General features: G+C 44.3%; 1 protein-coding gene across 2 annotated transcripts; it reads right to left on the bottom strand.

Annotated features, from left to right (window-relative positions):
• Nucleotides 1-611: 611 nt before the first annotated feature.
• LOC113950868 (L-lactate dehydrogenase A chain) lies at nucleotides 612-7,403 on the bottom strand. 2 transcript variants are annotated; one of them, XM_027651210.1, is made up of 8 exons: nucleotides 7,271-7,403; nucleotides 5,725-5,859; nucleotides 4,851-4,968; nucleotides 3,984-4,157; nucleotides 3,080-3,253; nucleotides 2,183-2,300; nucleotides 1,631-1,754; nucleotides 612-1,445 (listed from the first exon to the last, which is right to left on the bottom strand). In XM_027651210.1, the coding sequence occupies exons 2-8, from the start codon at nucleotides 5,848-5,850 to the stop codon at nucleotides 1,281-1,283; spliced, it is 999 nt and encodes a 332-aa protein (XP_027507011.1). In that variant the 5' UTR covers nucleotides 5,851-5,859; nucleotides 7,271-7,403; the 3' UTR covers nucleotides 612-1,280. The 2 variants fall into 2 exon arrangements, with proteins under 2 accessions (XP_027507011.1, XP_027507012.1); XM_027651211.1 differs by having other exon boundaries at nucleotides 5,725-5,856; nucleotides 7,271-7,387.
• Between the last annotated feature and the right edge of the window lie 17,697 nt (nucleotides 7,404-25,100).

Raw genomic sequence — 25,100 nt, 5'->3', positions numbered from 1 at the left:
ATATTTTGCTTCAAGAAGTAGCACCAGCTGTAGTACATAGTAAAAATCTACTCTGGGCTGAATGAGGTGATATATTCTTATCCTATGCCATGTCCTGCTGTTAGAAAAAGCTCAGAGTAAGGCCTTTCCCTCCTCCCTGTCATGAGGTGTTTTGAAATGTTACTGACCAGTAAGGTGATTCATTCTTCCTGCTTTAACTATGGAGTTGTAGGAGTAATGTGGTCATTGTTTCTATCCATGGCTGCTTTTCCAGAGATGCTTTGTTATGCTTAGCAGCAAGCTGACTTTTTATAGATGTCAAGTATTTGATGCAGAGATATTTTTTTTCCTTATAATGCAACAACAAAGTAATGCATGTTTCTCCACTCCCCTCACATCATGGCAATTGAGCCTGTTTCTGTGCCTCAAACTTGCTTTCCATCTGAAGTTCTGAGTATTTAAATACTTCTATTACTGTTTTTTCATTCCTACAACAGACTAGCTGCCCATATTATTATACAGGTGCTGTTTTTGTTAGTGTGACTTGAGAAATAATGTTGTTTGATTTAGATGGGTGCAAGCAGAGTTGTTTTGGAGACCAAGCCCTAGAAAGAAAAACAAGGAGACAGAAATAACAGTTTGTGGTTTATTTTGTGTTGGAGCTGGTACTACAGTTGGACAGTCACTGTCTTGTTGCACATAGAAACCATAACATTTTTTTTAAACATGCTCAGGAGACAGAACTTACAACTAGACTGATATAGTACACAAAAATAAGGTTCTCTAAAAAAAAGTATCCACAAAAATTCCAAAGCAGTGTTAGGAAAATACACTTGGACCTATCAACAGTGAAATATTTAAGCTATTCAGCTGGCAGAGAAGGTTGGTCAATTGGCTTGACAATCCCTTAACTGCAAGAAAATAGTCTTTGGTTTCACACTGTGTAGCAATTAGTTAGTTATTCTTCTGAGCCAACATGAAACAAGATGAGGAAAAGGCAAAGGGTTTTTTAGGCAGTGCTGCTTTGAATGCTGGATCTCTGTTGTACCACTTCACTGAACAAGACTGACTAGGTTATCTAGCTCTGGCTAAGAAAGAACATGGGTGTCTGTGAGCAGGGAAAACCGTAGATTAGTTTCCAAATAGTATCTTCAGGAAACTCATTTGTTCAGATCTGAGCTTTTTGTGTGTTCTAGTCGAGATACATAGATTGAAAGATTTGACTTACTTGAAAAGTGCAACGTAAGACAAACCACTAAACCCGTTAAACTGCAAAGAGCCAAAGAACTGCTTGGGCAGAATTAAAACTGTAGTTCCTTCTGGATTGCCCAGAGTGTATCTGCACTCTTCCTTAATTTGTCTTCTTCCTCAGGTTTTAGGATCATCTTTACTACATCAGTGATGCCATTGTTGCCCAGTACACAAGGAACACTTAGGAAGACATCATCTTTTATTCCATGTAAGCCCTGAAAAGTAGATAAGGATTATTAGGCTAGAATTTGTGCGTGTCTGCATATTTCACAGAATATTTTAGGAGGAAAACTCAACTAAATTTAGCTGAAATTAAACTAGAAAGTGATCAGTGTTCTTCAGAATTCCCAAGTTTTTTAGTTCTCAGTAAGACAGAAGTTAGCAAAAAGGGGCTTCTCACCTTAACAATTGTAGAGATCGGGTGCACTCTTCTCAAATTCTTCATAATAGTTTCAGCTAGATCTCCCACAGAAAGGCCAATAGCCCATGACGTGTACCCCTTCAGTTTAATCACCTCGTAGGCACTGCAGAGACAGACACTCATTAAAAAACAAGTACCGTCAACTGAAGTGCTTAAAGCTTGTAAGAAGGGCTTTTGGAGGGGTCTTAAGCAACTTGGAGGCATCAGAAGCTGCTTCGCTGATTTGTTGGCAGGACTGAAATAAACTCAGCAGTGAGTAGTTCTGTTTGCAGTTTACACTACTCCCCCCAGTTATACTGGAAGCCAAAGGACTTCCCTAATTTAAAGTTTACTAATCATGAAAACTTAACTCTGCTAGATCTATGTTAATGCTTAAAATACTTTCAAATTCTATTATGTTTTTATCCTGACATTTGTTTTGGCCTACTCTGGTACGTATGAAACCACATCTGGGTACAGCAGTTCAGAGATGTTTTAGCTCTTTATGATTTGTTCTCATGTTGCAGTAAAAAAAGTCAAAGCAGTATTTACCTGTCCACGACCTGCTTATGGACCTCCTTCCAGTGTTCCTTGTCTGCATCAGTTCCCAAGTCTGGATGAAGAGTCTTCAGGGAGACACCAGCAACATTCACTCCGCTCCAAACAGGTACTGAGAGTTGCACATAGATTAATTATCTCACAAGAATATTTAGTTTTGTCCTCAAACTAACAGTTAACATAAGATCTAGCTGGATTCATCTGCAACATATCATTTCTGATTTAGATATGACTTTAAATATAGTGTGACCTACAAGGCCAATCTAAATTGCAGGCTGAGAACCTAGGAGCATATTAACATATGATGCCACAGCATTAAAGCACCTGGGCAACATGAACTAAAAATGACAGTAACTGTATTTTGCAAAGCCTTCTCAAAGTAAGAATTGATTCCAAGTGCTTCCTCCCAAGTGCCAGGAAGCAGACAGTACTGCTTTGGTGCTGCTTGCAAAACTACAGGTTAAGCAAGGAGAAAGTTGCTCTTTCTCCTGTCCTCCAGACTTGCCTCTGCATTTCAGTTCCTATATATAGTGACTAACAGATGCCAGTAAAGGCAACTGAGTGACTACCAGTAGGAGAGTCCCTTGCAGAGAACTTTATCCTCTTGCTGCTTCAGTTTGGGTTTTTTGAGGAGTTATGGAAACAACTTAGCCTAGAAATGTTTAGCCACCTCAGATTACAGTAATGACCTTTCCAAGCAGTCACACAGGTCAAATATAGATCATCTAGGGTTACTACTCTGTGCAGCAAAAGACTTAAACCAAGAGTTGCATTTTTAAGGTGCTGCAGTGCAAAAGTTTTTGAGCAGTTTTGCTGTAGCTTTTCAAGGTGTTTCTTGCAAACAAAGTATCAGAAAGTTTCATGTAACAGCCAGTCAGATTTCACCCTTACCACTGGAATCTCCATGCTCTCCAACAATCCATCCATGGCAGCTCAGAGGATGGATGCCCAGCCTTTCTCCCATGAGGTGGCGGAAACGGGCGGAGTCCAGATTGCAGCCACTACCAATAACACGATGTTTAGGAAAGCCACTGATCTTCCAGGCCACATAGGTCAAAATATCCACTGTAAACAGAGCAAGTGCCACTCATGAGCAGTTTGATAACTAGGATGGTACCTTCCACTCATCTGTAAGCATTTTATCTGCATGTTAGTTGCATGAAGCAGAGCATAAAGCCATGCCAGTGGCCAGGCTCTGCAGTGGGCCAATATAACCATTTTTATTAAACAGCCTCTCAGCTCTGCATGCAATTACCAATGCCCCTTACTGTGTCATGTGCTAAGGATCACTTTGACTGAAAACCCAGGTTAGAGGAAATGTTTTTTTCCTCATAAGAACAGACTGCTGAGGATGGAGGGAAGATGACACTTTTTGCTATGTGGATATGACAGAACAGTTTGTGTTTGAAGGGATCTTTAAGACCATCTCATTCCAACCCACTGCCATGGGTAGGGACACCTTCCACTAGACCACATTGCTCAAAGCTTCATCCAGCCTGGCCTTGAACACTTCCAGGGATGGGGCATCCACAACTTGTCTGGGCCACCTGTTCCCATGTCTCACCACCTTCACAATAAAGAATTTCTTCCTTATATCTAATCTAAATCTACCTCTTTCAGTTTAAGCCATTACCCCTTGCCCTATCACTACCTCCAAGGTCTCCCTTGAGCCTTTTCTTCCCCAGTATAAGTACTTTCTAAAAGCCTGTGCTGGTCATGTTAGTACACTAATGCCACATTACTGAAGAAACACTATTCTCTAAGCCAAATCCTCTTAAGGCAACACAAGACAAACCTGGGTTTGAGACAATAAGCAGCTTGCAGTCAGGACTGTATTTAACAACGTTGGGAATGATGAATTTGAAGATGTTGACGTTGCGCTGGACCAAGTTAAGGCGGCTCTCTCCTTCCTGCTGACGGGCACCAGCAGTGACAATGACCAGCTTGGAGTTTGCAGTCACGCTGTAATCTGCAGACAAAAGTGGTGTCAAACACAACCTCTTTCTACACATGGTTCAGAACATGAGTTCTCAGTTCCTTTTCATGTTGAGATCTAAAATTCTGAAGTTTGAAGGTGCAGTAATTCTCCCAATAATTGTTACCCTAGACTTTGCCGCAAGCGGCAACCTTGAGGCACGTCAACAACTTAGCGTGCAGCTGTGGGCAGTGATATTCCATGCTTCTCAGGCACAGATGGGAATAGGGATAGCATTCAGTGCAAGTGCTGTGTAGAAGAGGAAGAATGTTCTGCCCTCATAACCTGCCACCTGTGGGCACTGTAGCTGCTCAGTAACTAATATGTTACACAGTAACTAAAGCTGGTTAAGCCTTTGCCCTACTCAAAGCTGCCGCTAAACCTAAATCCATCAGACATTTTTAGCCATGAAGTAAGGAGTAATGTATTCAGGGGGTTAACTGGCTATGAAATAAAGTTCTCAAAGGTGCAGATGTACTTTCACCTTGCTGTACCAAGTAATGAACTCTGGAAGGTAATTCCTAGCTGGACTGGCTGTAACAAGGTACGTGAAACAATGTCAGCTGAGTACTATTTCCGTGAGCTTTCCTCCTAACAGTTAGGGCAACAGGCTTGGATGACCAGTGAGAGACCTGAAGTGACTCTCTCCATTTGGAGATAATGAGCACATTAGAGCAAACTACTTGCCTTTGCCAGAGACAATCTTCGGTGTTTTAAGGAAGAGGCTGCCATGCTGGAGATCCAGCATCTCTCCTCTGAGCTTGTCCTCTACAACATCAACAAGGGCAAGTTCATCAGCCAAGTCCTGCAAGAGACCAAAGTTTAATCGTAAGTTTACTGCCTCTTTGAGCAAAGCCCCCAGTTTGTAAACTGTGAAGTTACAATTATTTTAAAAGCCATGATCTGCTTAAGCAATTTTGCTTATCTGTAACACTTTACTTCTTCCCAGAGTCCTTAAATTAGTCTCCTGGGATATCCATTTTTTTGAGTTCGTTTCATACTTTTCATAACCACATTCTGTGTGAAATAGTTGTACAATTTAGCAGGACAATAATGAAGAATAATTTAATAGCGGTTCATAAGCAACCCATTTGACAGTTAAGAAAAGCAAGCCTGGTATTAACCACAGCATTTTCAATATGATAATGGACTACAGAGTACAAATCATTCAGAGTGTCAAGGACCAATTTTTCCAGACCACACTACAAAGAATTATTCCATTGTCCACTCTGCTTAAGACAAAATGACTCCTCAGTTCTTAATCTTTTTGTATTTTGGAGTGTTAGAGAACTCCTACTTGGAAGGGAGTCTGGAAGTCCCTCAAAGGTATATGCAGCTCTTAAAATTATACATAAACTACATTCTGTCTGGTACTGTGGCAAACTACAGCTATTTGTTCTGTGTCAATAGCCTGAAAACTGCTGCTTCACTTTGGGCCCAAACAAAGGAATGTATAACCAGAAGTTCATCTTATGTGCTTAGTCTAATAAGGGAGATTATTTTTTGGCCCCCCTTTTAGGTCTCAGGTTCTTCTGCTGCTTCATCCAAGCTTGACACTTACCTTCATCAGGATGCTGATAGCACAGGCCATTCCAACTGCACCCACACCAACCACACTAATCTTATTTTGGGCATGACTGTGCTCCTCTTTGTGGAGACTGTGGATGAGCTGATCCTTGAGAGACATGGTGCACTGCTGAAAGGAAAGCAACAGATTATTTCTCCAAGCTTTGGAGCTTTTACTGACACCAGAATATTTTTATCAAGCAAGACAGACTTTATTCCAGGATGGTAAGAAAATGGATATAAAACACATGCCTGAAACATCCAGCAATACTGCCTGTTCGCCACAAAATTATTGCAAAAATGAATTACTGATGGCAATCCTCTGTTTAAGCTCACTATAGCTTTCCCTCAAACACAGCCTGAGACCCATTGATTGTATAGCTGGTGGCACTCCAGCAGCAGCAGTAGAATGTTCTAAATGGCCATCCATATTACACTGAAGTAGAGGAAGCCATTTTAGTACTTCTAAGCACAGCATGGTCTGGCACTCTGTTCTATTGCCCTAAAAAACTGGTATTCTGTGCCCTGAAGCCTTTCCAGAACTGAAGTTGTGCAACACTTAGGCAAGCCTTTCTTCAGCACAGCGTGATCCTTGAATTCAACTTTATGAATTTGCTTTAAAGTGAAACTGCACGGTTTTGAATTAAGATGGCTGGAGTCTGGTGTTACCATCTCTCCCCCACGCAATCACAGCAGCCTGGTTATACGGGTTCTGAGAGTCACGGGTGTGCCGAAATGGCACAGTGACGACGGCCGGCTCCCTGCAGAGCGGCACCACGCTTCCATAGGAAATGGTGCTGCGCTGGGAGCTGCACTGGGAGCAGCCTGAAGAGCCCAGGGCAGGAGCAGACTCACGGGCGGGTGCGAGTACGGACACAACGCGACTCTCAAGTTAGTACTGAACAGGCGGCAACTCGTTCAGAGCGGGAAAAGCCAAGCAGAGCGGGGAAGGAGGGTGCGTTTTGAGGCTGGGGGAAGGGACAGGAAGCCAGCAGTGCCCATATTTAGTTAAAATCAGCCGAGCTACGTCAGTATTCATTTGCAGAAGCCTCCTGAAGCGTGGCCACTGTAGTGCACACTCTCCATGTGCCAAGTCCTCCCGTTGCACTATAAGCACTTTAATGTGCAGGGCTGATGAAAGGCATCCACTCAAGCATTTCTGTTACACTTAATGCTCAAAAATGTTTGCTTTTAAAGTGCCGTTCCCCTGAAATAAGCAGGTCAGGGGAGTAATAGGTGGTATATTAACGCTGTATTTCAAACGCAGCCTGAGCCCGTCCTCACGTCCCTTTTCCATCTCGCTCCCTGGGGCCACGCGCACCGATTAAGGGAAGCAAGTTAATCCACGGATGTTCAAGGGGATGGAGGAAGGGGGGACCACGGGGGGGGTTGTGAGTGGAAATCACGCCGGATTGGCTCAAATCCAAGGCTGTGCCCGATACCACCTCGGCCAGGACGAGGGGACAACACCGCCTGCATCCCCTCTTCCTGCATCCCGCCTTCCCACACCCGTCCCAACCCGCCGCGGCGATCGCACCTACCGAGCGTCCTCACACAAGCGCGGCGGTGGCGACAAGGCGGGGGGGGAGGCGGCCGCCGCCTTAAATAGGGGCCGGGCGGCTGACGTGAGGCGGGCGGGCTGCGATGGTGGGGACGTGCCCGCAGACACGTCGGGGTGGAGAGAGGGGAGGGGGAAGGAGCAGCGGGAAGGAGCGGGGAAGTTGCCGAAAGGGTGAAGCGAGGGGAGCGGCCGGCGCCGTGAGGAGCTGGGGCGGGCACTGAGCGGCTCAGCCGCGCAGCCCCTCAGGGCTCGTCTCCAAGGCTGTCGTCGGGGGAGATTCCCCTCTTCCTGTTATTAGCCGGGATGACTGAAAGCAAACTCTCCGGCTCTGGAGAGCTGAGGGGAATTTTAAGCGTTCTGCCCTCGTTTTCCACCCCGGCAGCGCCAGCCAGCCCTGTGCGCCCCTTCAGGGGTTGATGGCCGTCGTTCCGGGTGGAGCGTCTTGTCCAGTGGCTGGAAACCTGCTTCTAATTTCCACCTAAATCAATAAATGTTTGGGGGGTTTACTTACTTCCCCTTTCCATATATTTATATGTCCAATTCCCACGCATTTGTTGTGTTAGGTTACATAAGCCAAGCCCTTTCAGCCCTGCACCGTGCAAGCTTTGCCCTGGTCATTGGGATGTCCTTCCTGCGGAACTCTCTGTTTGAATGCTTTTTCTCCTGAGAGAGGCTACTGCATGGACTGTTTTAGACAGCGATGCCTGAAACACAACACTAATGTTTTCCTGAAGTGACCAGAAATTCCATGACTGGACTCACACTTGTCTTTTTCACGGTCACGCCACGCTGTCAGCTCCCTATCACCCCGTGGTTGGTTAGTAAGGTTAAAAGTCCTTTTTCTTTTCATTTATTTCTTGCCAGAAGTCTAACAAAAAGACAAAAAAAATATTTCCTGAATGCCCAAAGTTTCAATTTTATACTATACCATTTTGTGGGTCATCCCATAAAACTGGCTCTTAGTAAACCCATGCTACTTTTTATCCCTTTATTCATTGATTTTCACATTTGTAGTTAAATCCTCCTTTGTAAGTTTTCCCTGAAGAATTGCACAGACATCAAAAGCACAGGCCCAGACTGCTTCCATCATGGCTCACTTCTGAATACTTGCTCTTTTCTGCTCCTGTGGTAGTGCCTTCAAGTAGGTAAATTTAGTTAAAATCTTTGCACCTGGATCTTTGGTTTACTGTGCATCAGAATTCAGGGACTAAGAATGCCTTGATCCTCCATGTGGAACACAGCAGACTCAGTGAGTTTTGCTTGTCATCTGGATATGTTCATCTATTATCTGGTACCCATTTCTGCCTTCTGCCTCTTGTCTTAGGCCTCCTATCTTTACCCCATGGATTAACATGTTCATCCTTACTGAAAATCAGGGAAGCATTCATTGAATCTTGTGTGAGTAGCTGGGTTACGTTTGTTTTCCCATCCTTGTTTTACAGTGATCCTTTTTCTTCCCCCACCCCCTTTTTTTTTTTAAATTCCTTGTAGTTACGGTGCTTCTGTGATGTTTGATTTTTGTTGGTATGGAGGTTAAATATAATGGCCTACTGGTTGCTGAGCTAGATGTGCTTTGTTCCTTGCTGCTGCTGGAGGAAGGAGTGATGCCTGTGAGATGTGTCATGTCAGAGGAGACTGGTCACTAAGGAAGGAAAGCGTGGGTAGATGCTGAGCAGGCCTAAAGCCACATGAATGCAGGATAAAAGGAAACATAGTTATGTCATTCTGCATTATTCTGGGTTCACTGGGCATCTTGTTCTATCAGAAGCCTCAAGGATGGATTAGGAAATTTAGTTCTGCATCCCAGGAATCTGTATTTAGAGTGGCTTTATATGAATGGGACTGAACATCTCATCCAGCATCTAGGTTACAGACAGCTGGTGAGACAGAAAATAAACACTTGACATGAATGAAGATTAAAAAAATATTTTTCCCTATAAAAATTGTTACTCCTGAAGAATTTAAATGTAAGATAAGCAGCTTCTAAGATAAGACTGGCTGGATTGATAATGAACATTTAAAAAATGTGTAACTAATATAGAGCAAGTGGTATTTTATGACTCACGGTGAGATCAGGGCTCCTAAGAAAATGTTGGTATTGTAAGATTCTTCTTATCCTGTGGCTCAGACAAAATAAAATCGGACATGGTTTTCAGGGTATAAGTTCCAAAGACATCTCCACTTGCTTGTGTTTGTGTTTCTCGTTACTGAGAACAGAACCAAGACCAAATCTCTGTTCTCTGTAATATAAGGCATCAGGTTGTCTTTGTCAGTCTGGTGCCTGTTCAGATACCAGAGGTAGAGTGGACCAAAGCAAGCCAACTAGGATGTTTCAAAACCATCCTGATCCCATCTATGTTGATGGGATCTATGATGATAACCAGATCAGAAGCCTTTTTTTTTTTTTTTGGTTAAAAATAATGTCAGCTTTTAATATGCCAGTGTTAATTCACCTAGGTTACAGAAATGAGAAGGCAGCTGCGACAGCCAAATTTTCTCCATGTGGTCTTTGTGATCTTATTATCAGTAGTAGATGCTCAGGAGGAAAGCAGTCATCTGGCAAGATTGACATTGATTTTGTGCCTCAGAGAGCTTCAATCAGAGGAGGCTCAGAACAACACAAACAGAAGAGGGTGAGCAAATTAAGGGCATTTTTCTTGCACTGGGAAGGTGGAGGCCAAGTCTGTTTTGATTTCCTTTAAGTGATTGACTTTGATTGTAGGGATGGGACTGACTTTTCTCACTTGTGTACATAAGGAGTTTTATTCTTCCTTTTCATTTTCCACTGCTGCCTTTTATCACGGTAGCGGGAGGTGGTGTTGGTGGAATGATGGGAATGCCAGAAATGCGACAGTGTCTCTTTGGGGAAGCTTGGCCCTTCCTCAGCCTGCTTGCCCTCTCTTCAATATAGGCTTTCACAGATTAAACATGAAAACTAAAGTAACAGAAGGTGCTGAATGTGGAAAAATTTATATTTTAGTCTAGAAATTACATGCAAAGCCTTTCCACTGGCCACCAGTGGCGTTTGATCAGGCTTTGAGCAATAACAGATGGAAGCGATGCCATGTTCTTCTTAAACAATGTGCTTGACTTTTAACCATGAGAAACATGAGAACCATGAGAGACCTTTTTCAAAAAAATAAAGCTCAGAGACAGTTATACAGGGTGAGTTCAATGTGTACATCTTGCCATTTTCAATAAAACACTTAGAAAGTGTTAGTAAATTTTTATCTGTTTTGCCAATACGTAAGAGGTTGTACATTTAATTACTCCACTCTCCATTTGCTCAGGTCCTGGCTTGTGACAAACCAAGTCAAATCTGATGGTGCTGCTGGGTTGAATAATGACAGCAAACCAGAACCTGCACGTGTGCTGTGTGAGCTACAGATCAGCTGGGAGGTCAGCAGTAATTCAAAGCTATTGTGGACACTGAGGGGACTCAAAAAGGTCTGTGGAATCTCTCTGCTCTACCTGAGATTTGAGGTTTAATTTGCCCTTAAAAATCCTAATTGTTATTTCATGCATGATTAGTCCTGCTTTTGCTCTGACATCATCAACAGCTTTGCTTTCATATGATGTCACTGTGTGAGGGAAAGACCTGGCACTACATATAGCTATGTCACATTCCAGTCCTGCTTCCCATTTGATTTATTCTGAGGCCTAAACAACTTCCTTCAGCTTTAATGGCTTCATTTTTTCTTCATAAAATGTGAAGGATATTTTTATCTACCAACCTGATGGTGGTACTGCAGGGATTTGCTAATTATGAAACCTTTCATCTTCATAAAGAAACATGTAAATTATGAAGGGTCTTCTCCAAAACCAGAGAGGCCCAGACTCCAAAATGGAGCTTGGCACCAAAGTTTTGTGTTCTCTGATAAATTGTCAACATCAGAAAACTCCCAGAGCCAGAACTCTCCAATTTTGAAATACCTAGCAGGGTAAGATACAGGAAGTTGGTTCATGCTCCATAAAAAATCCATATTTTGTGTTCTTCCAATCTGGTCAGTATAGCCACATGAAATCATTTGAACTGATCTCCTAAGAAAACTAAAAGCCAAAGGATGAGTTTCACCTCGGCTTGCACTAAGAAGTATCTCTGCACATAACTGATTAGCCGTGGTCCATACACCTCTGAATCCCTCTCCTCGGCTTCTTCCACAGATGTGTTATGGTAAGGATGCTGAGGTTACAAAGATCTGGAGCTTTTCCTGCTTCAAACCCTCACTTTCTTTGCACTGTCACTGTGGGGAGTGGGAGGAGCTAGCTGATGCAATTCTCATTTCCTAGTGTTTACGGCTGTTTCTACAACCTATTTTTAAATGTGCTTAAGACTTCCACAAAGCTCTTTTGTCAGTTGTATGTTTTTCATTGCGAACTGGTTTGTAGCTGACATGTTTTAACACCCAGAATTTCCAAGTTTTTCTTTTCCCCTTAAAAGGTTGGCAATGTTTGCAAGCACAACAGCAGTGAATTATGCATTCAATATAAAGCTAGATAAAACTGTATTTTTTTCAATAGCTTCCTAAATCAACACGCTACGTAGCTGGACTAAGTAGAACATGTAATTTTGTCTTGCTTCTCTAAGGAAATGAATTTAGTCGTGAGAGCATGAGTCACTGTGCAGGATTCCAAGCCAAACCCATTCCCTCGATGCAGCTCTGAAATCTTACTCATTTACATGGGAACTGCAGGAAATGGGATGCTCTGATAAATCACATGCTCAGAGAGAGATGGAAAGGCACTCCCATGGACCTCAGCCAGCTCAGCAGCTGCCTCCTGTTGACAGTCTGGAGGAGTGTAAGTCATTAGTGCACCCTGGCTGCTGCCTTCTAAACTGGTGGCAGCAGAACTATTACTGTTACTGTTATTGTCATCCAGCTTGTTCCTGAGTGCCTGGCAGGGTACAGGAAGTGGAGACTTTTCTATAAATTACAGTAAAGAGCAGGAGGGATTGTGAGAGGAGGGCTGTGGGCTGCTGCCACTGCTATTTACCAGTTCAAGAGGCAGGCAGGTTCAGCATCAAAAGGTCCCCTGCACTCCATCTGGAGCAGAAGCCTCCTTGCCCTTGTTTTAATAATCATATTCATTCTGCACCTGTCAGTTCTGATTCCCCCAGGATCCATTCTTAGCACATCATATGCCAACAAGCTGGTTAGCTCTGGCTAAAGAGTTACAGAGTCCTGCAAAGGTAAATTGTTACTGATTCAAGCCTTTTGGGACACAGTACATTTAATGACACAATGCTGCCTCCCTTTTGGAGGGAGACACTTTTCTAGCATTTCAGACCTTATATATCTGGTTGACTCTGCATGTGATAGCAGATTATGCATTCTCTCCCATACAAAAATCACTGGGTCCAAACTTTCATTTCTGTGAATCAAAATTCCAGGTTACATTGCTGGAAAGTCAGCAGCCTATGATTAAGAAGCTGCTGGGCCATACAAACCACTGCAGAAAGCTGAGAGTACATATCAACATTGCAGACACACAGATTTGGTGAAGGAATTTCATGCCCTACCTGCTCAACAGAAACAGTGCACAAGAAAGATGTGAATTCATCCCTTTATCTCTTTTATCCATTTAGGAGATGGCAGTGTCCCAGCCAGGACTCTGCAAAAGGAAGCTATGACTTTAATAGCACAAAGTTGCAGGGACAGGGAAGTCCTAGACATTGAAAATAGTTGGGTCTGTGTTTTCATGAAGAACACACTTTGACATGCAGGACACCTCTTTTTAAAGCTATCCCTGAAGATACAAGTGCTATAAAGTGATACTTTTACTGGTGGTGACATTTTCTGGAGCTTGTAACATATAGGTTGGCTTCTGTAGCTCTTTGTGTGTCCTGGTGCATAAAACCAGTTCTGTCCCTGGAGTGCATGGAAGACCAGAGGTTGAGAAAATCACATTTTGGTTTTGCAGTCTCCTTTTAGAGCCTGGATGCCACAACAGCCTCATAGTCTGTCCCACGTGTCAGTGTTTGATAATGTCCAGTGAATATAGAAAATGTGTGTGCCTACAGACAACAAAATGATTATCCCTTCCTTGGAGAAGGAAGATGAAGTTTAACTTGCAGTTCAACAAATGCAGCAATAGAATGGAAGTAGGCAACCAGCTGCTTTCATTTGAGTTCCCACACTTGGGCCATCCCTGAGGCTTTAAAAGACCTGCAGCTGGGCTGGTTTAGCCCTAAGGTAGAGGCCTGAGGGGTGATTTCAGCTGGTGTTACAAACCTCAACTCTTCTGCTCTTCTCAGATGGGAAAAACAACTTGACTGTTTCTGCACAAGGTATTCATTTAGATCTTTGTTTTTGTGGTGGTGGCTGTTGGCAGCTCTGTGGGTGAACACAGAGCCCTTGGTGGAGGACAGGACTGTGAAAGGGAGGTACCATCCAGAGGGGTTACCAGGCTGAGTTTTAAATACACTTTATATCCTGTGAAGTGCCAGCAGAACATACTGCTGGAGTGGACATGGAGCTTCTCCCAGCAGAAAGCTGTTGCCTTATCTCTGCTCCCTGACATTTTTAATATTGTTCTGTTTGACTCTATAAGCAGAAGGTAACTAATGCAAAGAAAGACACACACCATTTTCTCAATGACAAACTCTCCTAGTTTGCACTGTAGGGGACTTACACCATGTGCTGTAGCTCTGGGTTAGTTGGCCACTGTGGGCATTCAGTGGCCCATCCTGCACATTCCCCAGGCTTGTGGGTTGGTGCTGGCCACCTCATCCTACTCCCAGCAAAGCTAAATGTGAGCCCTTCCATTACATGTAGGTTCAAAACATGGCTTGGCAGGAAGAGGAGACTGATTTCTAATCCTTTCCAGGAAAGAATTTTTTGTGGCCTTAATTTTCTTCCACTCCTTTTTAATTTTCAGTGCCTCTGTTCCTTAATTGAAATGTGATATGCTGCACCATGACTCAGTACCAAAGGTCTGAACTATGGCAGCAATTCCAGAGGAAAATAAAGGTGGAGAGACAGAGGTGCAGCCTCCATTGCTACCATGTCTTTTGACTCAGCTTCATTATGCAGCCATAGTGAGATCATTAATGTACTTCAAGCAGGTACCAAGCTAAACATCTCTGTCAGGAGCAGAGCTTCACAGTGCGAGCATCATAAAGGCACAGAGCAGCTCTCCTCAGCTAAAGAGGCAGAACAAACCAGGGAAGTGAAAGTGGAAGCAGAGTAAAGCAGAATGATTGCCAAATAGGGTGCTTGGTTTGCTGTGTTTTCAAGAACACAAATACTGAACCTTATCTCTGTCAATTAATTTACGTTTTTTATTTATAATGAAGTTTTAAACAGAAAATGACAGGTTGCTGCTTGCCTGTGGACTGCCAATGAATTGTTTTCACAGTGTTGGAATGTTGGAGTTTCAGATTCTGCCCCTCTGTTCCTGTATTTGGATGAAATTGCACAAATGTTTAGCAAATATTTGCAGGGCACGGCCTTATTGTCTTGCAAACTGTGGTGAGTCTTGTATAAGGAGATGGATGTTACCAAAGCATCTGACTTTTAGCTCCTATGAGGGAAATGCTGATACTTGCAGAATCTGCTGGTTCTCTAACTTGGGCCTTATAAGAGGAGCAGCCTGCCTGTATCCTGGGTGGTAAATGCAAGGTACATAATTTCTCGCTGGCCAACTCCAACCTTGTGTTGTTTTTCTTGTGTCTTTGTCCAGATTCAGTTGTATTCCCAGACCTTATGCAGTTCTGGTCTTAGGAGGCAATATCTCAGTGCAAGAACCCTTTAAAAGATGCCAATGTGATGAAAATGTGAGATGCTGGGAGATAGTGTCATGTATCGTGTGTGTGCATGTGCATGAGAGCTGGATTTCTGCAGGCTGGGTCTTCTGAACAGTTCAGCCCCCACATGTTCTCTATATGCTTTTTGCTGGTTGTACAACACTTCTGCTTTATACATTCCATAGTGTGTGCAGGATTCATTGTGTGTTTGTTGAGGATCTTTGATATTTAATGCTGTGAAGTCAGAAGGATACCAGCTCACTTTATCTTTTGCTCAGTGTGTGAGGGCAAACAATGTTTGGAGTGGCAGCAGGGAAGTGCTGTCTCCTTGCCACACAAGGAGCCTTTGGGCTGCCTGTTGGGGTAGTGGTGCTCACCCATGGCTTCACTCTCAGCCTCTGGACTGAAATGTTTGCAGACTGGGCAGTGCCAGTTTGGTGGAAGAATGTCATCGTTAGAATTCATGAGACATGGGACAGACCAAAGCTGGGGCCTTGACTGCTGGGATGTGATGTGGTGTATTCACATGTCCTGACAGAAGGAGCTGGGTCTGTTGTTGCTGTCTTTATGGAGTATCATTCTGTGCATGTGTTTGGCTGCTAACCCGGTGTCCCTTCATTTTTAATCTCGTCAACTGTTTGTGCCTCCATAGGGGCACAGTAAGGAATAGAAATCTCTTTCACTCTGAAACTTCTGGAGCTGAGTAGGTATTTCTATCTCCAGGTTTGTTCTTGAAAAGTGAAGGCCATTGAAGGCTGAAGGTACTCAATAAATTTTGGAAAATTCTGGATTAAGGATATGTCCTTATTATTCTATTTGTATGTTTAGCTGTAATGTTGAAAATACATTCCTTGGGTAATAATATCAGGCTTGCATCCTGTTTTAAGATACACTCCTTTGCAACAATATCTGGAGATTTGGAGTCAGTAATATGTTAGGTTATAGAAAGAATTAAAATAAATTAAAAATAATCTCTGCAACATTTCATATCTCATAAGCAAAAGTTACTGAGGGTGAGTTTGTTCAGTGCATGACCCATGTAGGAGTTCTTAGGCATATAAGAGCAGCCAAAAATAGCTCCTTGAAGGTCAGGGAAGGTATCTTTTCTGCAAGTGAAAAGCTTTGCATTTCTGTCCTGGAACATTTATATGCCTTATGGTAAGCAAGAAAGAATGGTTAGAAAGAATATATAACATCAAAATGGGCTTGGAGGGCAGCCAGAGCCTGTGTAACATGTTCCTATTTCATAGGAGCCTGTACAAGCTGCTGCCAGCCTTGGAGATTTTTCCATACATGAAATGGAGAAAGCCTGCATTAACTGCTAAACCATGCTTCAGAGGCAGACTAGCTCAATAAAGGCTGGATTCAGTTTGTTCAATAGGTGAACAACAGCAAGAGGGACCCTTATGTTTTAAAATGGAGCCACAGGCTTACATCCAAGTGATTTTAAGCTTCTGACTGACCCTGGAGTCTGAAAGAAATTTCAGCTTGTCAGACCGAATGTTCTTTTCGGTCTGATATCTGCATGCTGAGACAGAGTTTACGAGAAGCTTTTATAGCAAATCCCAAAGTCAGAGTCACCGCAGAACACTTTAATTATTGAATAGGCAAGAGCTAACGTGAGAGGGAAAGGCTCTGTGTTTCTCTGCGTATTAATCTCCCTCCCCCGCCCCTTCCTGCCCCAATCCTCTGCTTAATCAGGTTATGTTTGCCCTATTTCTCTCAGGGAGCATACAGAATGCAGTGTTGCTACAAATGGAGGAAGGGAAGGAGGAGAAGGGCATGCAGAAAGCAAAAGTGGATAGAAGATGCTTCAGAAATGAAAGCCTCACTTTGGCAGCATTCCCAAGATCCCAGCAGGGTGCCTTAGAGCTGTGGCATGTCTCTGTGACCTGTCACATTCGCTGACATGCATGGTCTCTTATCCCAGGACAGTGAAGGGGAGCCTGTCTCTCTGCGTTCAACCTGGAGGCATTGGTGTGGTATCTGTGGGCAACAGCTCCTGCCCCCAGCACCCAGCCAGCAGTCCTTTTCAGCTATGATCCCCTGGGAGGGAGTAGCTGATGTCCCTGGGGGAGCACACTCTGCCTGACATGAGCCTGGAGTGCGGTAGTTAATTTGGTGGCAGGGGAAATAATGTGCCTGTGCACGCGCACACACACACGCACACACACACACACAGAGCAAAGTGTGCTGCATGATTCTGGGCACTCACACAGCCTTTAATTCTTGCTGCACTCATCCCCCTTGGCACATGGCTGAAAGCCACAGGAAAATAGCACAGATGGACCCACCAAAGTCAATGCAGCTATGAAAAGCAGGGAGCCAGCACAGACAGGCACAGCACCACTGGCCTCTGTGCTGGTGCATCCAAGTTTCCTTTAAGTCCTGTGGTCCTGGAGTTAAGCCCTGAACATGCTTAGATTAGGGTGGTTCTTCATATGGATGCATTCCTTGGAAAAGCTCTTATCTCCAACTATAATGAGCAATACTTGACTGGGAGACTGACGTCCAAAGCTGTTCTGTGGCCAGTGTCTAAACCCAAAGCTTACAGCTGAAACTGTTCATAAAACATACAAAATTGCTTGTTCTGAGGTCTGGGTCTGGTCAGCCTTAGCAGAATAGGGTAAGTCTTGATGCGAGAATTAAGTGCAGTGACTTGTGTGATTTTGGGAGCATGGCAAATTCAGAATGATGTTGGTCTGTGTCTGTATCCTGTATTTTGAGGTGAATTTACCCAAATGCTCAAAACCAAACCTTTCTAAACCAAGTGATAAAGCTTCAGGGAGTTTATATGTAACCCAGCTTCTCTAACCCTCTCATCCTGTCTCAGGATCAATTGAATGTCAGATGATGCTTCCATTTCACTTGTGCCAGGAACTGCCAAGCCACAGTGCCTAATTCAGTCTTATGTGCCAGCTTCTTTTCTCAGATAATGGTGCTCTGTTCCTTTGAGAGACTTACATTAGAAGAGATTTTTAGCACCCCTCTTTGTTAACAACACAGGTCACAAACATTTCCCAAAAACAGGTGAATGCTCTAAGAAGTGTTCCAAAAGCATGAGCATCGGCAAATGCAGATCTAAACCATTAAATCCTGGAGCCATGACGTGATTTCACATGTTCCCCAGCACAGAGCAGAGCTAATTGGGTGGCCACAGACTCCACAAGAATGAAGACAGGCAGGAAATGAACCTCTAGAAACCATTCCTTGGCAGATGAGAGCTGCGGAAAAAGCAAGGCATAGCAAGCCTTGAGCTGTGTCAGAGACAGGCCTGGCAGGTGCCTTTGAGCCATGTGGGGATCCTGGCTTGTTCCCACTGTGCAGTGCCCTCTGGCAAGTGTGTTCTCTGGCAAGTGTCCAGAGCTTGGCAATGCCCCAACACAGTGCGCTGCCATGGGCGGGGTTGCTCGTCTCTGTGAGACCAGCTCTGTACATTGCGGCGGCTTTGCTGTGCGTGGGCACCCTCTGTGCAGTCCTTCTTCATGGCAGTGAGGAGCAGGGTGGCCAAGTTGCTCCCCAGATCTGCTGTTTGGTTTCAGTGCAGGAGGCGGGAGGGGATGATCACAGCATTTCTCATCCCACAGGAGGGACAGCTGAGTGTGAGTGAGTGAGGGGAGAGCGCTGAGCCGCGCGGTGAGCGGCTTTGGATCAGCTCTGCACTAGGAAGAGTCTGCCTTGCCAGCCTGTGCGTGGGAGGGCTGCTGGAGCAGATGGTTGGCAGCGCCAGAGCTGCAGGGCTGGGCCGGCTTGTGGGGAGCTGACGGAGGAGGAGGAGGAGGATGGTGCACAATGAAGCAGCCTGAAGGCTCACCCTAACACAGAGGAGTCTGTGTCTGCAACGGCATGATCCAAAGAGCACCCATCATAATTTGTTTGCAGGTTAAGAGGAGGCTTTTTCTACATACTTCTCTGATACAGTATGTATATATATACACAGTGTATATAGATAGATAGATATAATGTATCTATCTATATATATACACAAATATATACCTAAATCTCCTCTTCTCCCCAACCCCCTCCTTTAGGCTCTCAGTGACATGACTTCCTTAAAAATTTTGAATTTACCATCTGGTGTACTTGTAATTGTCCTTATGTCCTCCAAAACCTGAATTCCCATTTCCAAGCTTCTGTTTTATAAATGAAGAACTGTTTGTTTTTAACGAAGTCCCAGGACTCCAGAAAGTGGAGCTGTAAGGAAAGGTGCAGCATTTGCTCAGATGCAGTATCAATGAAAGGAAGCAGAAAGGCAAAAACCCAGCACTGAGAAGGTGAGCCAGGAGGCAAGGCTGAAACAGTGGCTCCATTGTTTGGCTTCTGCTGGAGCAGGTTGACATGGCTGCATATCCCAGGGAACTGCGTGTTACAAATATTTGGCTCATGGTGAGCACAGCAATCAAATCACGAGGTAATTACTGGACCACTGGGAGAGGCATGCAAGCAATATAGGTTGTTAAGTAGGTTAAAAAAAACGTAAAAATCAACATTCTAAAGTTCAGAACTCTGCTCCTATGGTCTGGTTTTAGATGAGAAAGAAACAGGAAGGTTAGAGAGAAAGAAATCATTACCTTGCTGATAATGATTTTGATAGGGCTAGTGGCTACACTGACTTCTGATCCCAAACTGAAATTTTTAACCACTTAAGACATTAGATATCTAATGCATTGAAGGTCTAATTCTGCAGAAAATACTGGTGCAAAACACCCATTAAAGTCAGGGCACTAAAAAAAAAAATAAATAAACCTCTAGAGACATTGATATGACAACATAAGATGAATTTGGCCCACAGAGTTCTCCACAAGATCCATAGGACTGGAGTTGCTTGATTAATAAAAATAGGATGATTCTAATTTAAAATCTCTCATCCTTTCCCATGCTTTTCTGCTGAACATATGAAATGGAATTTGGAGAGTGAGGAATAAAATGTTAGGATTTTAAAATGTAGCATATATTAATATCTCAGTTCTTACATGCAGTTTCATGTATTCTGCAGAGATGAGGTTCTTGGAAGTTGGATATTTCATGTCTGGACAGCCAGTTCTTCCTCTAAATACAGCCTTTTTAAGCTGTTGTACAGTTTCTCTGAAGTTCATTGTCCCAAGCTTGACTTAATCTGTCTGGAAACCTTCAACAGTGTGATAAACTCTTTATTTCATACAAAATCTTGAATGTGTATGTGTGATAAAGTCGATAAATGCTTAATATTCGCCGATATATTAAATATTTTGTTACATTTCTAGTACTTAGGATGCAAGTAGCTTGCTTGTGATAAAGCAGCTTTGAGAAAATGTTTATTTGTAAAGTGAAGACAAGTCACTTTTCACAGGATTTGTGTCCTTTTGAGGGAGGATATAGCACCTTCTAGTTCCTCTGAAATGAGCCTAATCAGTGCTATCTACTTTTGACAAATAAGTATGAAAAACAAAACTTGTTTTCCAGAAAGTACTGATGACCTGCCCAAGTTATCTGAAAATGCCTGTGATCTCAACCTTGTAAATGGACTAAAGATGTCATTAAAGGCCTGCTGTAAAAATGGTTGTGCAAGGCCTCTAATAGGAAAACTAGTTTGAACTTTGGGCTGATCCCATTTCCTGACTTTATGTAACTTGCTGTTATTACATGCAAATAAAGGGGAGGGAAAAACCAACATATCTGAAAGTAAGGTCAACCGGTGGACTTTGAACTGCTGCAAACATGTAAAAAGTACTTCAGGGTTAAAGACTTGCCTCTGCAATTCTTCTATGAACTGTATAGACCTAAAGAGCCTGAGGGCTGGATTGGGAGATGCTCAGAAAGGTTACTGTCCATGTAGTGGCACTTCCACTAGTGCTCTTTCTATAATTGACCAAGAGAAGTCCATTTCATGGATTGATCCTCTGGAGGAGCTGAAACTGTTCTCTCTTCTCCTTAGATGGGTTTTCGACCATTGTGGTTGGGAGACCATTGGAGATATGTGTGTGGATCGTTGCAAATGGAAGCTTGCTTTGCCTGAGTCTTCTTTCACATCTCTTGCAATCAACCTGCGGATCTCCAGCAGTCACAGGCACAACTGTGCTGCAGCCACAGTTTTGTGTTCTCTGAGAGTGAGAAAGAGCCCAGCTTTGACAAGCTGAAGTTAGCCTTTGTCAGTATCCTTCCTACTTCTCGTCTCATCCACTCCATCTGCTATCGGGTATCGCTACGTACGATGTTGGAAGATGGGAACAATTTAAAAAAAAATAAAATAACCAATTCCTCTGGGACATCTTGCTGAAAAACAAACCTCTGTCAGTGACCTAGATGCAGTGAAGTTTTGAATTATTTAGATCACATCTTACAGATAACACAGGAAACTTGAGTTTGGGAGAGTGCTCTCACTTTGAGGCTGAATTAGGTAATCTTTTTTTTTAGGAAGTTTGATGCTGACGAGGGCCAGCTGAAGGGCTGTCTTTGATCACCGGTCCTGCCTTTTGATTGTATAAACAGTTGATGGTAACCTTGGGAAATGACACAACTTAAATGTTGACCCTGGTTGTTTTTTTTTCCTCGGGATGTTGTTTGGCAGACGCAGATTCCAAAACAGCTGTACAGGTCGGGCGCTCAGCTGGCAAGGTTTGGGCCTTGTGCCACCCAGCTATCCCCTTGCCAAACAATGTCAGCAGGGATTGGATTTTTAAATGTCCAGTAAGAATTTTAATCCTGCTGCATCCAGTGGGAGTTAGATGTGCAAAGACTTGGTTATATTGTACCAGATAGGTGGGGAAGCTGCATACAGAGCTTGGGGCTCTGGCTCACAGAGCTGCTGTCTGGAGACAACTTATGGCTCTTGCTGTACCGGGATCTGTAGGGCTCCTACAAGTACTATGTGTTGCTGCAGCATGGCATTTCCTTACACCCAATCCTTTAAAAAGGACAGAACTATCACTGTGTTAGTTAGCTGAAAGTGAGTAATGTGAAGTATTTATCCAGTTTATTAGTGTGAGTTACCACAGCTGAGTGGTCCAGTGCGTCCTGGTGCAGCTGTAGGGACAAAGTTGGGCAGGATCTTGCCCTGTTGCTGTGGGAAAGAGAAAGCAGAAATGTGGCTGAGATGTGAAGCCTTGGAGTTTGGAGCCTGGTTTTTGTTTTGAGGTTATCCTTTAAGTGAATTAAAGACATTTCTTGGTCTGGCAGTAGTGCCTGGCACTGAGATTTGCACGGAACTGTGAGCAGCTGTGTCTGCAGTAACAACCTGTGTGCAATAAAGGGGATCAGATATTGAGGAACAGTTGGTACTGAGGTCCTGACATCCACTTTGTATGTGTGCTGGAGGTTTTACTTCTGGCTAACTCTAGTCTAATCCTGTGGAGTGACACCCACTAGTGACTGCAGTTTACCTCTTGTTTAGTTTCAGACCAGGGAAATCTGTTTGCATTCTCTCAGACTGCTTCGTCATCTGAAGCAAAGCTCAGTCACCAAGAACACTCAGGAGATCTTGCTTTAAGAGCACATTCACGATGTGAATAAAATGCAAAACGTCGCTTCAGCCGGTACCCAGGAGCTCTGAGCTGTGTTGTGTAACAGAGCAATGTGTGCTTTAGGGGTGTCTAATTATAGCATCGGATTCTGATTTCATACAGCTCAATATTTACTATTTTAAAGGGAGGAGGGATGTTTGGGGGACAGCAATAATGTAATAGTGTATCTTGACCTGAGGCAGAAGTGCAAGTGCAGGAGCAGCAGCGGTGCCCTCCTCGCAGGCTCTCTGCAGCCTGGGCACCGATGTGGCCGCAGCTCTTGCTGGCGCCGAGGATCTCCGGCTATGCAGGAAATGGAGCGGTGTTGCATAAAGGGAAGCGCCGGCTGTGAGTCAGGGCTGTAGGGGAGAGGCGTTCTTGCAGGGGCAGAGCATGAAATGTCAACATTTCAGTGTAGGGTTTCTGGGCATGGCTGTGCTGTGTCCTGTAGGATTAAACAGGAGTCTGACTAGGACAGAGATAAAACTGCATCTGCTCATTTTTGTGAGCTTTTTCCTCCCTCGTGTCTGTGAGTTTTCCTGTGGTGGGGAAAGCTTTGGGTAGTCTTACTTAGACATGAATCATGATGCTCCTCCTTTCCTGTGAGCCACGTTTTAACCATGGAATGAACCAAATTGGCAGAAATCAGCCACCGTATTGTAACATGAAGCTTCTCTACCCGCTACTTCTTCTAGTGGAAGATTTCCTGGGCTGGTCAGGTTTACTGCTAGCACTGACACAGTGAATGCTTCTGTGGACAAAGATTTATTTGTTCAAGGGGACAAGTCAGAGCCCTCACATCTGTTGGCAGGGACCTGGTTTTGGCTCCCTGATGCCAGCTGCAGCCTGTGTCTTGAGGAGAGCACCAAGCCTTTGTGGAGCCAAGTCCAAATTGATAACGGGCTGCAAAAGGTGCTGTGACGTGCTGCCTTGTCTCACTGCCCATGTTGCCCCCAGGCGTGGGGGCTGTGTGTACAGTGAGTGCCTGTGCCGCAGAGCTCCCAGGGACTTTGTGCCAGGGCAGTGTCATGCACTCTTTCTGCCTGTGTGCCTGTCTCCCTTGTCTCCCTACGAATCTGCTATTTCTGAATGTAGGATGGTGCTTCATAAGCCTGTGTCATTCTGCACTTGGGTACAGCAAACAGCTGCAGGGTGAAGGGACCTGTTTTCACGCTCAGATGGTGTGATGCGGTAAACTTCCCGAGAAGTAGCTCTGTGCACTGAGGGGGTTTCCTCTGGCTGGTCTCAAAACATGGTGAAATGGCTACTGACCCCCATGGACACTGTGCTGTGCCTTTAGGTCACCTCTGCCTCCATCCCAGGTAGTGGGAAAACTCACTGTCTCTTCTGTGTCTCCTCCCAGGCTTTGTACATCAAGTCTGGGGGTTGGCTGTCCTGTCTCTCACCCAGCTTGGGCATAACAGGAAGCTCTCAGGGAGAGTGCAAGTCTGTGTGGGAAAGTGGCCTCAAACCAGGCTGCCCACACTAAACAGGAGTGGGAGCTAGGGATCAAGACCAGGCTCTGCCAGCCATGCTGCCAAGGCACTTGTCCAGCCTCATGGTTCCTCCACAGATGGTAGCTCTGAGGCCGTGTTCCCATCTCCGTCCCACAAAAGGCAGCTGCTTCTGCAGGATGGGGTGAAGGGGAACGAGAGGGGGAGCAGAGGGTTAACAAAGCAGCTATTTCCCTTTACTGGTAGAGCAGAGCAAGAACTAGATGTCCCTGCCTAGATGTCTGCCACAGTACTTGTCCAACCAGGGGCTGCAAATGGCTTGCACTGGTGAATTTTGAGCTGGTAAGGGAATGAACACTGTTTTTCAGGGGGTGGTTTGTTTTCTGCTCCCAACGTGCTTGGCACCAAGTCAGACTGTCAGTGATGTGGCTGCAGAGTTTTGAGGTTTGAAGCTGCTGTCATTGGAGTCTCTCCACAATGAGAGATCAGCACCCATGAAACTGATGGCAATCTGTGTCTGCTCTCCAGATAGGAATACCTTGGCCTGGCTGTGACCTGGGATCATCCCCCTTTCTAGAACTAAAAAGGGTTGTCAGTTTTGTGATGTGAGATCTAGAAATTGTGACATGAAGGGCTTACTGGGAGGGGCATGATGAAGAAAAGGGATTTCTTTCCCCCTCCCGGGAAAATTGCTGCCCCTGGGGAAAAAAGGATCTTAGATGGCTGGATAGCAATCCTGAATACTTTAGCTGGATAGGGCCGGTTCACAGCTCTGACAGTGGTTCTTGTTCTGGTTTACTATGGCAGTGTTTGTGTTCGCTCAGCCTAAAGTAGTGGTTATCACCTCAGAATGGTTATCCCAAAATCTGTTAGTAACCCCTGTGTTCATCTTTGGACTGTTGTTTGCTTTTGTTTTGTTGTTGAGGAGCTGTGCCCAAGGGAGTGGCAAGCTATTGAGAAAAGCTCTTCCTATGCTGCAGCACCCAGGATCCCTGTCCAAAACCGAAGTCCCTAAAGAAACACTCCACTATCTGCTGTAAAACAGCATAAGCCAGTTTGGGAGTTAGTGACAGGATTTGATGGAGGCAAAAATGGTGTTTTGGTGAACTGGAGTGAGCCTGGAGTTAGGCT

Source organism: Corapipo altera, unplaced genomic scaffold (assembly GCF_003945725.1).
Source record: "Corapipo altera isolate COAL_440 unplaced genomic scaffold, ASM394572v1 78, whole genome shotgun sequence".
Classification (NCBI taxonomy): Eukaryota; Metazoa; Chordata; class Aves; order Passeriformes; family Pipridae; genus Corapipo; species Corapipo altera.
Note: the sequence above shows the minus strand (reverse complement) of the source record. Positions and strands in the feature narration are given on the sequence as shown.